The sequence below is a fragment of the Mastigoproctus giganteus genome, chromosome 3, assembly GCF_048544385.1.
Source record: "Mastigoproctus giganteus isolate SK-2022 chromosome 3, ASM4854438v1, whole genome shotgun sequence".
NCBI classification, from domain to species: domain Eukaryota; kingdom Metazoa; phylum Arthropoda; class Arachnida; order Uropygi; family Thelyphonidae; genus Mastigoproctus; species Mastigoproctus giganteus.
This window is the reverse complement of record NC_143577.1, coordinates 199,849,195-199,867,275: the sequence shown is the minus strand read 5'-3', so window position 1 is coordinate 199,867,275 and position 18,081 is coordinate 199,849,195. Positions and strand designations below refer to the sequence as shown.

At 35.6% G+C, this 18,081-nt stretch overlaps 1 protein-coding gene across 4 annotated transcripts in view; it reads right to left on the bottom strand.

Moving 5' to 3' along the window:
- Nucleotides 1-18,081, bottom strand: part of LOC150088569 (kinesin light chain-like) — a 376,502-nt gene that overhangs the window by 265,340 nt on the left and 93,081 nt on the right. The window contains exon 1 of one of the 4 annotated variants that reach the window (XM_090369571.1): nt 15-561. The exons of 1 other annotated variant lie outside the window; for it this stretch is intronic. In XM_090369571.1, the coding sequence (XP_090225697.1) occupies nt 15-43 (29 nt within the window). In that variant the 5' untranslated portion in view covers nt 44-561. Of the gene's footprint in view, nt 1-14; nt 562-18,081 lie in introns of those variants that run through there. 2 more of the 4 variants (XM_090369570.1, XM_090369574.1) reach the window with 2 other exon arrangements.

Sequence of the window (18,081 nt, the reverse complement as noted above, 5' to 3'; positions counted from 1 at the left end):
ATAACACTACTCACAGCCTATAAGCTTTGATTGCTTCGGACATGTTTCACAAATTTAAGGCCGAAGAAGCGACGATAAGCCACACCTGATTGCAGAAGTTCGAACATTCACTGTTATCAATTAGAAACATGGAAGGAGAGAATAATCAAGCCTAACTTCCAATAAAGCCTTCAGAGCTGCTATTTATAAATGCAGGTGACCATTAAATGACACAACTGGTGGACGAAACAATCTTGGTGTTGACAATCCGAGAAACGTCTTTCTTTGACACTTCCAGTGTAAAAGAAGCTTCTCCGCATTGCAGGGAACACTCCAACAAATGATGCGGGAAAGCTGCACTCAAACTTTTTGCCTGCTTTACTTCAAAATCACTCTCTGTAGACGCCAACGTTATCTAACTAAGCTATAATAATTCTGGCAGCAAAAAAAAAAAAACTAGAAAAAACCGTGGTTACAAATTCCACAGACTACAAATGCAGCACTACATAAAGGCACTCAGAAGGTAAGACTGAAAATGAGATTGCGCCAGCCACAGCTAAGACTGATTCCTAGCTCCCAAGCTAGGTAGATTTCCAGAGGCGCGCATGCACAGAGCCGAAGCCGACACCGACGAGGAATCAGCTGGCTGCAGCCAGTGAGCAGAGTAACGGCGCCAGTCGGATGAATCTATCGATCGAAATTCTGGAGACAGTATGACGAGGATGACTAAGTCTGGCCTACACCAAGTTGAGAGGTTGAACAGAACTCCGATAATCAACATTAATTTCATCCTTGCTGTATTTGTTACTCAGGCTCACTTGGTTGGAAAAACTCATCGTCATTTTGAGTCTTTTTTTTTTTTTTTCAAATAGCGGCTCAATGACTCCAATTGATCCACACTTCGACATTACATTTAAGGGCAAAACTGTTCCACAATTGCTGTAATATCCAAACTGGATTCGCATTAAATTATGAATACGTAAACAAAAAAAAAAAAAAAAAAAAAATTGATGTACGTGAGTTGGCAAACGCCTAATTTATACATAGCTAAAGACAACCAAATTTGTTAGAAAATGAATCATTCAATTTACATAGTTAAAGGCAAACTAAGTTTGTTATTGTTACAAAATGAATTAATCTCATATTGCGAAGCAAGTCAGTAGGAACTGCTCCAGTCTTGCACTTCAAATAAACAGCACTGCTCCCCAATATGTATGTCGCTACTTATTTTTAACGCGTTCCATTACCTACTCGTGCTGACTTGCTTCATAACATGAGATTAATACATTGAAGGGAAAACTTATTTTGTTCTTGGCTACGTACACAGAGGTGGGGATTTTTGCAACTAATATATATTAATGTTTTACAGGGTTAGGCGTTCTAAATCTCTTATACTTGATTTTTGAAATATCGGCCACAAAACGGCTTTAATACTACATGATCCTGTTAGGAAAGACCTTTAAAATTATTCTAATATAAAATTAACTAGAAAATGAAGTAATTTGCCCAAACTATTTTTACTCTCAATTCCCCTTAGTCCAGTGCTCGAATTTGGCTGAAACAGTTCTGGTGTTGCTATGTTTATATCTTTTAAATTAGGCCTAAGAACGTTCCAGAAATTTCAAAAACAGTTTTCTAAAATGTCAAATGGCAATTATCAATCGATCACATTCGTAAGAATTCTTAAATAGATTTTTAATATACATTATTTTGTTCAGAATAATGTAATTTAATAATTCACTATTAAAATTCTGCATATGAACAACAAATAAACCTTAACATAATAAACCAAAACAATAAATAAACACATTTCCCTCCAAAATTCTTGAAACAAACCTGTTTAGCTTGAAATGTTGAATGTTTTTTCCATAGCACTTCCTCTCCCCCCAGTTCCTTTAAATTGCCGGGAACGACCCAAAAATGATAGCATCCTGTATCGTCTCACTTCCATAAATCTGGTCAGATAGTATGAATTAGAGCTGTAATGCTCAATTGTAAAGTAATAAGAGAAGTTTACCTCAATATAGTACGTAGAACACTTCCGTATGATACTCTCCTTTTTCGTTTTAATTTCTGGAGAGTATCATACGGAAATGTTCTACGTACTATACTGAGGTAAACTTCTCTTATTATTTTACAAATAGATCTGGTCAGCAAAGGTCCCAGGCCGAGGTTCTGACCTCTGAAGGGGCGGAAGAGTGAAGCATTTAGACTTAAATTATTAATAGGTAGTACTCAATCATATCCAGCGTCTTTATCATCCTGCCAGCCAATGAAATACTATAGTTCCTACTAACCAAGACTACTATACCGTACTTGCACATTACGTTTACAAACTTTAGACCAACGCATAATAGTAACTTTCAAATATCTTATCCGAAGGGCTTCGGTCATATCTTGAAAACTATGCAGACAAACCTTTCAATAATCATTCTGGTTAGAAAGGTTTTAGCATGACAGACATAATAGTGAATAATACGACAGAAAATCGAGTTAAAACAACCACAATTAGTGATTTTCAAAGGGTTCCTGGTGCCAGAAGTGAGATAAAAAAAAAAAAAAAAAAAAAATTGCGGCTAGCTAAGAATACTGGAGAAGGATTAGAAGATATTCAAGAAAATGAGATGGAAGACCGGTGGCAAGAAAATTGTTGAAAGGAACTGTTGAGTGATGATCCACTCGAACTTCCTATGAAGAAAATATAGAACAATAAAGGAAAAAGATAACAGCTTTTCATCATGAAATTAATGTTATTATCGAAGTTGATCCTCTTATACAAAGATGTTATTCTTCTCTTGTCCTGCTGTTTTCTAACTTATGATCTGGTCATCTATATTATTTGGCCTTATCATTTTAACAATTTTAAAATTAATAAAAGGCTTGCCGAGCTAGCTTCGTGTACCTTACTAGTACGTATACAATGTGTTCTCAGACCGATTTCAACATTGTGTAGATGGAGAGAAATGGGAGGCGGGGGAAACAAAAAAAAAAAAAAACGGAAAAACTCACAGAAAACTACTTTGTCTTAAGATCGGCTAACTTTATCACCCATTAAAGCATTTAAAAATTCCTTCAATCGCAGATGGGAGTCGAATCCAGACCTCTTCAAACGAATGGCACGTGACGGAACACCATATCCACTTAAATGCAACGAAGTAAATTTTTTTTTTTTTAAAGAAGTCTAACCGTAAAAAAAAAAAATAAATAAAAAAAAAATTAGAGCATTTGTCATATAATGAATTCTATTAAAAAAAAAAGAAACTTAAAAATGAAAGATAAGCAGCATTCAATCAAAAAATTCTTCTAGCAAGTTTCTACTTTAGTAGTAACTATTTCCAACTTGTATGCCGTCATCACCGAACATTTCAAACCCTGTACAGTATGTACTTTTATATACAGTCGAGGCTCTATGTAACGACCTTCCAGAATATGGGGGGCCGTTATCCTTCATTCTTCTCTTTCTTGGTGATTCCCTTCTACTTTTGACTCTCTCTCAGGAAAACTCCGAAATTTTTTTTAGCTGGTGCACCAAGTCTCAGGCTTCCTTGCACTATATGGCTAGTAATAATAATCTTATTTATAATATATACTACAATATTAAATTAATAGAGGACGAAGCATACGAAACTTCACACATTGCATCACTCAAGGCGGTAAATCATGCATGTTTGAAGCAGTTGGCAATCAATTTTTCATCGGCTTCATTCCATGCTTAAACACATAAATACACCTTGATCAAGTGGATGAAGGACTGATGTCACATTTGGTGGTAGGTACTCGACAGTGATTGCACGTAGGTCGTTGACTTGACAATGAGGAGTGCATTTATCCACAAACAGCAAATTTTTTCTATTCTTCTCACTCATCCTGTGATCTAAGTCTCTGGTCCATTCTTCGTAGATTCATGATGCCTTTTGGTTTGGTCGATACATAGTGCAGTGGTGCGCGACCCACAGAGGGGTCGCGAGATAAATTAAAGAGGTCGCGGCAATTTTTAAATGAATTTATTTTTGGTGTACATAAAAGCTAAAAACTTGTTGTTAAAATTACTTTTTCAATACTGTAGGTGCAGAGAATTTACAACTCGAACTAAGTCTGAGATACGAATGAACCCTACTGCCTATTGCGTCGGGAATATACCTTAATTTTCTCACTGGCTATGGACAATATAGATTCATATTGTTAATACTAGCAGACTCCAGCGCCTGAGGACCGGAATCAATTTACCCAAATCTATCACAGAATGTATACATACTCTGCTTAGGTATTGACCATATGAGATACTTGAAATAATGTGAAACATAACGAAGAAATTATGCTGCAAATAGCAAGTCCGTTGCACGCATGCTTTATTCTGCTTCGTAATTCGGTGCTTTCATATTAACTTGTTCTCCCTGCTGCAACAAAAATGATTTCAATTATGCATGGAGAAAAAGACAGCAACGATTTAAAAACCATTCCTCTGTCCAGAGACCAGTCTCGTGGCGTATTACAGTTATCACGGACAACATAAAATTCAATTTATTAAATCGATTGAGAGAAAGTCCAATTTTTGCAATACAGTTAGATGAATCCACAGATATTTCCAACCTTGCTCAACTTGTTGTATATGTCAGATACTGCTATGAGGGAGATATTTGGGAGGATTTTCTATTTTGCAAAGCTTTCGAAGGAAGAACGACGGGCGAGAAGATTTTTGATGTTATAAATATTTTCTTTCAAACAAATTATCTAACGTGACTGTGTTGCGATTTGTACTGATGGTGCGGCTGCATTAACGGGAGAAAATAAAGGTTTAAAGGGCGAAGTAAAGGAAATTGCTCCAAATATAGTTTAGAACCATTGCATCAGTGGCGTAGCTACCATGTAGGCAGGCAAGGCAATTTCCTCCAGACCCGGGCCCTTTAGGGGCCCGACGTCTTTGGCTGACTTCTGTTTTTGCAATTTTCATTAATTAAGTAGGGAGACATGTTCTTTGTCTCCGAGCCCAAAAAATGGTAGCTACGCTACTTCATTGCATTATACATGGGGAAGCATTAGTAGCAAAGGAAATGCAAACTGAATTGGACGAAGTTTTGAAAGATGCAGTTTGAAAGATCAACTTTATTAAAAGTGGAAGCTTAAATAGTAGATAGAGTTTTCACTAACTTTGTAATGAAATGGTATCCGCTTATGAAACGCTTCTTTTGTGTACGAAAATGAGGTGGTTGTCCAGTGGTAAAGTGTTGCAACGTCTTTTTGACTTCAAACATGCAGTTTTTATTGAATTTATCGGATAAAAATCAGAACCTTGCTTAACTGTTTACAAATCAAAAATGGCTTGGAAACCTTAGTTACCTTGTTGATATATTTGAAAAACATAATGATTTAAATTTAAGTCTTCAAGAACAGGGAACTGATCTTGAACATACTCAGTGATAAAATAGAAGCTTTCAAAAAGAAACTTAATCTTTGGAAAATTTAATTGGAGCCTAATAATACTGAGACATTCCCTTGTTTTTCTGAACTTGTTAATAGCAATAATATTGACAGTCTACAATTTAGGGATATCATTGCCGCCCACCTGACAATGCTAATTAAGAATTTTTCCAAACGATTTAATGTATCTACAGAAAAAAAAAAGTTGTATTGGATTCGTGATCCCCTTGTTTTTGAAATTTCTTCGTGCCCCGAAATTACCATTTAGCAAAAGGAAGATCTTATCGACCTGAAGTCTGTCGAATCATTACTTGCGCGTTTCAGGACCTCAAACTTGTAAAAATTTTTGGCTTTCTCATCAAGAAGAGTATCCAGAATTATCGAAAATGGCGATACAAATTTACTACCTTTTGGGTCTACAAATTTATGCGAAGTTGGCTTCTCAAAATTAACAGCTATAAAAGCAAAACAACGTCCCAGACCTGATCCAGAAGACGACATGAGATTAGCAATTTCAAATATTATCGGTTATCCAGGCTCATCCCTCTTATTAATTGTTTTGTTTTGTAATTTTAATTGAAGAACTTGATTTATTGTATTTTGCTATACTGTATTCAATTAAAATATTAAACAACAATTATTTTAATATGTAAATTAAAAAGGAGACAATTTTTTTTATTCCTTTCTCAGTATCCGAATATAATTTTCTACTACATAATTTATAAAATGCCATTTTTGTTCTCTAAAAATCTGGTTATCCTACCTCGGGGTTTACATTAAGGGGTCGGATCAATTTTATATTTAATAAAGGGGGTCGCGAGTGAAATAAGTTTGCGCGCCAGTGGATAGTGTGTCTTCAAACTTTTAAAGCATCGAGGTTTCTGGGCTTTCCCGATGAATCAGGGCCGTACTTACACTTCTCCGGGGCCCGAGGCGCTAAGCTCTTGCGGAGCCCCCTTTAGGATACTAGTCAAAAAAAAAAAAAAAAAGCTTGCATATTATAAAAACATTCACATTTGTTTGTTAACAGTAAATAATAGCAGGTGCATTATAAAACAGCAATGCAATAGTTAAATTATGAGTTCATACAATTTATGTGCATAAATAGTTTTTCCTTGGCAAAATTATCTATTAAATCATCGTAACTAATGCTGTTTACTAGTTCAGATTCAGACTGTATATAAAGTGCTTAGCATCATAATACACAGCCATTTCTGAATAAACAGAAAATTTTTAAGGTGGCATCGTTTTAGGTTATATCTCATATTGTGAATGCCTTCACAACGAGTTGCCATGATATTGCACTACTTCGAATAAGTAACGCTTCACCTAAGGAGAAGACTAGTGTTACTTATTCTCAGATAGGTACCACCACCCAGACAGCACTGTTTCAGGGCTATTTGGCCCTTCGTCAGTGAGTGGGTAGGTACCCAAGTGATGCAATGATGGCAAAAACAGTTATGAAGTATAACTCCACAATATGAGAGATGCCTGATGGTGTATGATGTATTTAGACTAAGGCGCATTTAGGGCTAGAGCCTCAAGCTGCGAACAAATTTAGACTATGTATATAAAGTGCTTAGCATCATAATACACAGCCATTTCTGAATAAACAGAAAATTTTTAAGGTGGCATCGTTTTAGGTTATATCTCATATTGTGAATGCCTTCACAACGAGTTGCCATGATATTGCACTACTTCGAATAAGTAACGCTTCACCTAAGGAGAAGACTAGTGTTACTTATTCTCAGATAGGTACCACCACCCAGACAGCACTGTTTCAGGGCTATTTGGCCCTTCGTCAGTGAGTGGGTAGGTACCCAAGTGATGCAATGATGGCAAAAACAGTTATGAAGTATAACTCCACAATATGAGAGATGCCTGATGGTGTATGATGTATTTAGACTAAGGCGCATTTAGGGCTAGAGCCTCAAGCTGCGAACAAATTTAGACTATGTATATAAAGTGCTTAGCATCATAATACACAGCCATTTCTGAATAAACAGAAAATTTTTAAGGTGGCATCGTTTTAGGTTATATCTCATATTGTGAATGCCTTCACAACGAGTTGCCATGATATTGCACTACTTCGAATAAGTAACGCTTCACCTAAGGAGAAGACTAGTGTTACTTATTCTCAGATAGGTACCACCACCCAGACAGCACTGTTTCTGTTTATTCAGAAATGGCTGTGTATTATGATGCTAAGCACTTTATATACATAGTCTAAATTTGTTCGCAGCTTGAGGCTCTAGCCCTAAATGCGCCTTAGTCTAAATACATCATACACCATCAGGCATCTCTCATATTGTGGAGTTATACTTCATAACTGTTTTTGCCATCATTGCATCACTTGGGTACCTACCCACTCACTGACGAAGGGCCAAATAGCCCTGAAACAGTGCTGCTAGGGGGAGCTTGATGATGTCCGGAGTTTCCGAGAATAGGTAACAACAGCCTTCTCCACTGGGGAAGCGTTGCCTATTCGAGGAGTTTTTGAGTGGTGTGAGTTGAAGGAGTTACTGTCCCTTTCATTCTTCTACACTGTTTCTTTTCCTCTTCCACTCCTACTATAACTTTCCCTCTACCTTTTTTGCTTTTCTAAGTCTAATAGGGACAAGTGGATATTCGAGTAGATATTCACATACATACATCAATAGCCCTGAAACAGTGCTATCTGGGTGGTGGTACCTATCTGAGAATAAGTAACACTAGTCTTCTCCTTAGGTGAAGCGTTACTTATTCGAAGTAGTGCAATATCATGGCAACTCGTTGTGAAGGCATTCACAATATGAGATATAACCTAAAACGATGCCACCTTAAAAATTTTCTGTTTATTCAGAAATGGCTGTGTATTATGATGCTAAGCACTTTATATACATAGTCTAAATTTGTTCGCAGCTTGAGGCTCTAGCCCTAAATGCGCCTTAGTTCAGATTCAATAAATAACAAATTACTCATTTTATATTGAATTAAATTATTCCTCAAATAGTTGTTTACTCGTCTGAGAACAGAAAATGACCATTCCCCGCTTGTCACAGGCATTGCGAGAAATATTTTCAGAATTGTTTCGACATTCGGAAATGTCGATCTAAATTCATCATTAATAATATTGTACATATACTCAATATTTTCTCCTTTGGCATTGCTGCTGTTATGATTAATGCCTTTTTAAATATTAATATATCATTGTTTTAATTACTGCTTCACTTAATTCGTTGCTTATTGACAATTTCAGATTTTTAATTCAAATAAATAAATAATCTGTTTATACTCCGGAACGACCAAACGGTCAGTTATAGTAACGGCTTACAAGTAATATAACCATTATTATTAGTAGTAGTAGCAGCCATATAGTGCAAAGAAGTCTAAAGCTTATGTTGCACCAGCCAAAAAAAATTTGAGTTACCCTGAGAGAGAGAAGTAGAAGGAATCACCAAGAAAGAGAAGAATGATGATATCATGGATGTGCCAAGCCCATAATCACCAAATGTGAGTCCCTGATCCAATAAAAAAAAAATTAACACTTGATCAATTTATACTTTAAGAGCGAGAAAACAAAAAAGCTTTTAATAAACCGGGAAAATTTGTAGTGGCCTCATACTATGGTTTATGGCCAAAACATTACATAGATTTGATATTTAAATTTTCTGTTACAATAGAATCAAAATTTATTAACCTACAACACTACTTTCAGATAGATACATACAGTACCTATATTTACTTCAGTGTGTGCACTCCTACATATCGCACTAATTTTGCACATCAAGAATTAAACTAAATATTACAGTTTCAGGTCTAAGCTTATATAGATTCTGAAATCCATGGATGGTCCAATTAAAATAGTTTCTGCAGAACGAATAAAATTTCCATATAATGAACGGATCTAGAAAGAGGCGGGGTACAAATTGTTTGCACCTGTGGCCTTTAGGCAATAGAGCTGCTGCTGTAGAAGCACGAATTAAGAGCTATAAGGATTAACAATCCGCAATTTACAGTTCGTAATACATTTACAACCACCTCTCCCACATAATATACCGAGAAGTCGCACTGGTCATTGCTTTCTTGTTTTCATAGCCAGTGGAAAAGATTAAGGCGTATTCCCGACGCGGATAATACGCCTGGTCAGCCTGTGTTCTACTGTTACACCCTATTAGAGAATTAGGAGAGAGTGATTTTCCTTTATTCTGGAAATTAATCTGTTCTTTCGGAGAAATGAGTCAATCACGCTTTCAGTAAATTTCACCTGTCTCTGTTTACAATATAAACATGGTTTACATTGTAAACAATTAGATAGTATGAACCATAGCTGTGATGCCCAATTACGTTGATATCAGTATTTGTAAAATAATAAGAGAAGTTAACCTCAGTATAGTACGTAGAACATTTCCGTATGATACTCTCCAGAGGTTTCTGGAGGTATACTATACTGAGGTTAACTTCTCTTATTATTTTATAAATATTGTAAACAATTTAAAAAGAAATCGCTTTAAAAATTTCCTATTACAGAGGCCCCTCTATCGTGAGGTCCGAAGCTAGATCTTCATGCGCCAAAATAGGGCCGTGCCAATGATTAAAGAAGGAACTTGTGTGTGGCAGTCCTCTGTTTGGCCTTTTTTTCCACCACTACATTTCTCCCCTTTAAGACACACAAAGGTGTTAAATTTCTGGAACAATCCATCTGAACTTTTAAATTCTTCAATATCCATTCGATGCATAAACGATTCTGCCTTAGCTTTTACCATTTACGGGAACTTTATTTGCACGCATCATTAGCCATTCGAAAAGTACCTTTTCAAGATCCAGATACTTCGCCTTTCGTTCTCGAATCCTACCCGGTGCAGCATATTTACCTAAACTTTCAATTTTTTTCGATCTTTCAGAATGGTGAACAGAGTACGCTTAGGAATGCGAAACTGTTTGACGAAGCTAGTCTTAGAATGCACATCATTATCTAAAATCCTAATCCTAATTGGCAAAGCTATTCGATTCTTGGAGCCAGATAAACATGCACTGTAAATGTTCATTTGATTACCGCACTGCGGTTAAAAAGTGGGAAATCTTAAAAAAATGATTTCTCACACTCAGTTATTACTCAGGCTGCAATTACAAATTACTCAAAATATTTGAAGCGTTCAGTCATTTTTAAACGTAAATATTGTAATAAGAAATTGAAAATTCAGATTCGTCTAAACTGAATACTGTAGTTTAGACCAGTGGTGTCCAACCTACGGCCCGAGAGTAAAATGAACTAAAACATCATTTTAGAGTCTCGCCACTGCGTGTACACGCATGCAAGCCCTACTGCAGTAGTTTCAACCTTTTTTTAATAACGACACCCCCTAAGTAATTTATTTTATTTTGCGGCACCCCTACTCAATTTTCTGTCTGTTAGATCCGATTCTCTCTCTCTCTCTCTCTCTCTCTATATATATATATATATATATATATATATATATGGAACTGGTACCTCTCGTGGGGGGGTACCGCTAAATTAATAACTAATTGGCATTATCCTAAAATTTGTATAGTTTTTGTTAATTGGATTTAAAGATCGAAATTATATTAGGGTTTCTGGGCTACTGTTTATATCTATTCTTTTTTTTTCGTTTGATTGTTTATTTGGGTTATTTTTATGTTAATTTTCGCTCTACAGTTTTTGCCATACTACTGGCTTATGTTTTATTTAATTTAAAATAATGGATGTATTTCAGCTTCATATGGAGGAATTGCATGTCGCTGCCTCTAATGAATGCTTAATTATTTATTCATTTTATTATAATTTAACTTTATTTAATATAATTCAATGATAGTGTATATATATATATATATATATATATATATATATATATATACATACACACACACAGAGAGAGAGAGAATCGGATATATATATAATATTTAAAAAATATGTTATATGATAGTTATTACAATAATATAATTATAAAAATTACATTTCATAATACAAATTAAATATATACAGTATATAATAATTTTATTCTTTATATAGAGGTACTAAGTAAACATCAATTATAAATCACTACAAAATTAAAAAGATACTGCACACCTTTTTATAATGAAATAAACATATATATTTTTAAAAAATAATAAGTTTAAGTAACTTAAACACAAATTACGTGGCACCCCTGGAATATTGTTGCGGCACCCCGGTTGAAAACCACTGCTCTACTGTGTCATATGTGTACAGTAGTTTAGTGCAGTCATATGTACGCGAAATACAGTTATGTACGTATCAATCTTTTCATATTGTGAAATTCTACAATTTTGATATAACTTGTTCGTTGAATGGAATTGAATTCCCAATGACACTACATCGTTTACATTAACGAGAAAAGTCAATTTGGAATGTCATATTTTTGATTAAAAGTGAACTGAAGACTAGTTCTTCACTGAGTACGAAGAAAAAGCAGGAGAGTTGCGAAAAGAAATGTGTTCAAAGTTACAAAACGAATTAACAAAAACAAAACAAAACACACTGAAAACGTATAAGTCAAGAAATCTGTTGTTAAGTGCCAGTTATCAAATTGTACATTTGATCGCTTGAAAGTAAACCGTTCAGTGATGGTGAATTTGTTAAACGGTGTTTGTTAAAAGTTGTGAAAGAAATTTGTCCGGAGAGAGGAACAATGATACAAGACATTAGTTTGTCTCGGCAAACAATTATTCGAAGAGTAGAAGATATCGGAAAGAAGTTGTTCCAGCAACTTTTGCAAAACATAAAACAAATGAAATATTTTAGTGTGGCACCGGATGACAGTACTGATGTAAATGACATAACCCAACTCCTCATATTCATACGTGGAATTGATGAAAATTTTGTACCAGTTGAAGATTTAGCTGATCTACAGAATATGCTCGGAACAACTATAGGTGAAAATCTTTTTGAACATATTTTCACTCTATTGAAAAATTATGATTAAATATTAAAAAAAAAAACTGGTAGGAGTCAACAATGACGGTGCAAAAATGATTGGTGATAACCAAGAAAATGATAGATATCGGAGCTGAACCTCCGATTGCAATTCACTGCACTGTGCACCAAGAAGCTTTCTGTGGGAAAGTGCTGGATCTCCAACATGTTGAATGTGATTATTTCAACTGAAAATTTTATAAGATCACATGCCCTTAATGACCGTATGTTTCAATAGTTTCTTACAGAAATTGAAGCTGATACGAAGGTGCAATTTTACATAGTGCAGTGAGCTGGCTTAGTCATAGCAGTTGTTATATCGTTTCTGCGTCATGAAATTGATATTTTAATGACAGAAAAAGGGAAACCAATAAAACAACTATCAAATATGGAGTGGCTGCTTGATCTTGCAATTCATACAGACATTTCTAGTAATTTAAATCCTCTTACTTTAAAAGTACAAGGGAAAAGAAAATTGGTCTCTGATTTGTATGGTGCCATGAAATCATTTCAGAATAAGTTATTATTTAAATCTCAAACTGAGCAAGACAATTCAGTTCACTTTGAATGTTGTACGGAGCTAAAAGAGAAACAAACAGTATTTCCAAAGAATCATTGCCTCTGGTAATTACAATTACCTTTTGACGAGTTTGAAATTCGATTTGCTGATATAAGATCCCATGAAAAAGATATAAGCTTGTTTGAGAATCCATTAACTTCTATAGTTTTAAACTACAATCCGGACTAGCAACTTGAAATTATTGATCTTAAAGCCAAAACATGGCTCAAAAATAAGTATATGGACTGCAAAAATAAACTACTTTTATTCTACATGGCTCTCCCATCTGAAGATTTCCCGCTAATAAAAGAAACTGACATGAAAATGATTACTTTGTTCGAATAAACGTATGTTTGCGAGCAATTTTTTTTTTCACTCATGAAATCAAATATTTAAAAAGAAACAGAATAACAGAGGAGCATCTTCATTCCGTATTGAGATTTGGCGTCACAGATTTCCAACCAAATTTTGAGCAATTATCTAAAAATATCCAGCCTCGATCATCCATTAAATGTTAAGTTTTGTTCAGTAAATGATATTGTGTATTGTACTTAAAAATTTTCGAATATTTTCAATTTCAGGTGTATCATTATATTTATTTATTCACCTTAATATTGAAAAACAGTGATCCTTTTCTGGTTGTAAATTTTCTAAAGTGACCATTTAAAAGCAAAAGAAAAGTATTTCTTTAAAAAAACAAGAGTAAGTCATATTTTTATAAATTTAATAAAATCTAAAAAATCACTGACATAGATTTATTGCACATAAGTGTTGGGAATTGGCATTTTTATATATAGCATTAAAATAAAAAACGGTAACATGAAAATAGAAACTTCCTTTTACATTTAACAAAATATGGAAAATGTAAAAAACTAATTTTTCTCGAATTACTCATTGCGGCCCGAGACACAAATCTAACTTTCAATATGACCCCCGTACCGGAAAAGGTTGGCCACCACTGGTTTAGACGAATCTGAATTTTCGATATTTTGTAAACGGAGTGGAAGAAAGAAAGAAACTGTGTTATTATCTCTATACATTAAAAAAAGTTTTCCTCCTAGTGATATTTATTCCAGCCAATGGGAGAAGAGGGCGGAGCAATTAGGTCACATATTTGAAGCCAATGGGAGAATAGGGCGGGGCAATACGTCACTACAAATGCCCAGGTAAATAATTACATAGGTTATTTCCTGATTAGATTTCGATCACTGCATTATAATGTTAGTATACAGTATTAGTAAATGTTATTATTATACAAATAATAACATTATACAATACAACACTATAAAAAATTTACAAAAAAACGAAACTATTTACAATCATACCGCTACTATATTGGGATGATGGGTCCCTTCATCAGCTGATATGAATATACAAAAAAAGTTACAATGGCACATCAAATGATGCCGGGGGGGGGGGGGTCAGGTATTAGACAGTGAAACACGTGCACGAGGTTGGTGTATAAATGGGTTACTGGGCAGAATCAGACACTTGCTGTTGACAATGTAGAGCATGTAAATTTTCTGTTTTTTTATACTCCGGGACGACCAAACAGTCAGAGGAGTTCACAAGATAGACAGAATACAAGAAACAGCACCGTATTCAGTAGTCACGGGCTTGAACCCCGGTCACTCAAGGCACGTGTACTTATGTACCCGCGCGCCTGACCACTAGGCTACGGCGGCCTTTATATACTTGGGAAGCATGCCAACGTTCGTCGCATTGCAAGCCAACTGCCTCCATAACGCTTACCAACCTCGTGAACGTGCTTCACTATCAAATATATGACCATGCCTGGCATCATTTGATGTTCCATTGTAATTTTTATTTGTATATTAAGGTCAGCTGATGAAGGGACCCTACCTTCCAGATGTAGTTTGTATATTTGTAAACAGTTTAGTTTTTGTGAATATTTTAGTCCTGCTCTTTCGAATGCAACAATATTCCTTATCCGTTAGAGAACCCGAAGCAAAAGGCGTTTTCCTTAATGACCTATGTAAACACAGGTATGTAATTACGTAGTGACTTTTAGTTGAAAAGATTTGACTTACTCCATCATATCTCTACATTTTAAGCAGAAAAGCGAACACAGGGAACTCTGCCCCCTAGTTATTATTAAAAATTAGGTTTCTTCCAGACTCATCGAGTTCATTACCCCTCCCTCCCCCTCTATTTCCTTCTGGTGGGGTATGGGCCTGCCCCAGTGATTCTTTGGGGTTGCCTTCCCTATCGTTCCCATACTTCTGCCTTTCATTTCCCGTCTTCAGTACCCCCCCCCCCTACACTCTACCTATATCCTAGACTTAGCGTATGCCCCACACAAATTCTAAAATATAAACTATGCCAAATACAGTGTTTCGTTAACCTATTCGATCAACCCTTTCTAGCACTCATCCCTATGATGATGTGTTTTTTTTTTTAGGCCCTAGCCACTGAAATCTCAAGAAATAGGTGGCAGGGCCTGCCAGAGTAAAACAAACTACTGGGTACCTGGTCTGCCTTCACCGGTCTAAGTGTGGGCAACGGTGGGCCCCCATTAGGGATTCAACGGCTAAATGGCCAGATGAAGAACGATACACAACACTGCACATATAGAATATCCATACACTTTTAAATCTCTGGCTTTTGCAGTGAACTGTTTTACACCCACAATGAAAGCAACACGGAGATGGGGAAACCCCTGGTGCCGTTAGACACGAAAACACTTTACCCCTTCTTCCTTTCCCATTATTGTAGTTACAGTTCGCAGTTTTGTCAACTGTGAGGGTTCTCCATTCCCTAACCACTGCAATCGGCAAGGCAGTCTCATTATGGTATATGAATGTTCAAAAATGTGATGCAAGATTTGACTTACTCCATACGAGTAATATATACCATGAACCATATGGGCTTGGGCGTCGTCACAAGAAATAAGCAAAAAAATAATAAATAAATTCTTCAAAACAACCGTCCACCAAAAATACAGAAGCAAACGAGAAATAACTGACGAGTGGCTTGATCCGGGCCCACTCTACTTTCACGTTATTATCGCTCGTAAAAATCGAAATGTAATTTATACATAAAATAACATAATTGCGATTTAGGCTAATAATGCCAGATAGTAAGACAGCTGGCAACTCTAGTTAATAACCCTGGGATCTCAATGTTTTAAGCTGAAGGCCGCTATTTGTAAAGTTACATAGTATTAGAACTAGGCTAGCCGGAATGGCAAAAGTCATTTCGGAGTTCAAGATCCCTGTTTCAATTTTTATTTATTCAAGTTACATCGTAACCTCCGTATAAGAAGGATTAGGGCCTCTCTTTTCTTACTGTGCGCGTGTTTCAACTGTCATTAGGTTTACCAAAACTTAGATATGAGTAAAGTGACCAGACGTCCCAAATTTCAGTCGTTTGCCTCTCGTTGCAAACTGTCCCGGTTGGACATGTAGCCTCCATACTTAATGGCAAACATAATTATGTTTGCCATTAAGTTTGCTGGGAACCAATGGTACAACGGAAAGAGTTTTTCGGTAGTAAATAAGTTGTGGGCGTCAACAAAAACACAACTGACCGTAGAAACGCTGAAAGCAATGTGAAGAATCCTTGTGAAGAATTTTATGAAGAATCGCAAATAATAAAGAATTATTAAGAAAAATTCACTCGGAGGAAAAATATTTGAAAGAGAATGAGTGTGTGGCACTGGTTTCCACGGTTCAGAAGAAGAGAATACAGCAGAGCCAGTGGAAGCAGTAACTAACTAAATTTAATAAGTTTTAATACGAGAAGTAGCTTTCGGAGTAATGAACTCCTTCTTCAGCAAGTACATACAGAAATGCAAACAACATAAATCGTTAGAAATGGAATAAATCATACTAAATATGCTGTACATGATCAGATGACTGGGAGAGCGCGTACATGAGCGCGAGTGATCCATCATTCACTAGGCCAGATCAGGCGATTGTTGTTGGTGCGCGGCGCGCATATGGGGTTGCTGCCAGTGTTTGTCGTGTTTCAACACTACTGACTCTAAAATTGGATGTAGTCTTGTACTTCTACTGCGATTTAAAACTTTGTGACAGCTAAATATATACGGGGACTCTAATCACATGCAGTGACAGTAGTGTCGAGATTGACTGAAATATAATTTCTCTTGTTTTTATTGTTAAAAGAAGTATGTATTTTTATTATTAGTATTATTTCACAGAAAAAACAACCTTTTTTCACTAAACAAAAATCGATTAAAAACATGATCCCTCAAGTGTTTTCTTTTTTCTCCTTCTAATTACAACTATTTTTCACAGTTCATGTCCTTCACGCAACCTTCTGTTCATCACGTAGCGATGAACCATCACCCAGATGTCCCGCATTGGAATACTAAGGATCTGGTCACTTTAATAAAATAAGGAATAAATTCATTTTTATAAATTATTAGTTACATCTGAACAATTTGAGTGAACTAAACAGTCAGTCATTCCGATATCACATACTTGTAACGGCCGTTAAGTAGTTATTTTAAAGAAAAGTTTTATCACTTAGGATGCTTTTATAAAATTTTATATCATGGTAACAATACTGTGATAACAGTAACTCTTATCAACCCCTTCATTCATTTTCCTTAGTGGTATTTATTGTAAAATTAAGGAGAAATAAAATTAATTTTGTCTATAACAGCAATTTCCTAACTGAAACACAAACACACACAAACCACAAGTGGTATGCCGCCATCTACACTGGTGTTCAAAGAAAGTGCATCACCTAGGAATTTCACATTTCTACTTTTTTTTTCGTGATGGTATGCTACACTAATGACTAGTATCACAAATAGAAATATAAACAAAAATATTTATTAATAGTTAAGTAATATTTGACAGGTGCTCTCAAAATATTCCAAAATGAGCATTTGCAACCTTTATACAACAGTTTTGGTAAACACGACAATTATGGCTGAAATGTTATCAGAAGCCCTCACAATTTGCTTCAGTTCATCATTTTAGATGGAAAACAAAATGAAAGTTCACAAAGGTGCAAACTAATATTTAGTTGAACCGCCTCTGGTCCTGATGATAGCAGCACACCGTCGAGGCATTGACATAAACTGATAGTTCGTGGTTCCAAACACGAATTATAGCTTCCTGAAGTTCACGAAGGGCCTTTAGTTTCTTTTTGGCAACTGCAGATTCCACACAATGCCAACAGATCTCTATAGGATTCAGGT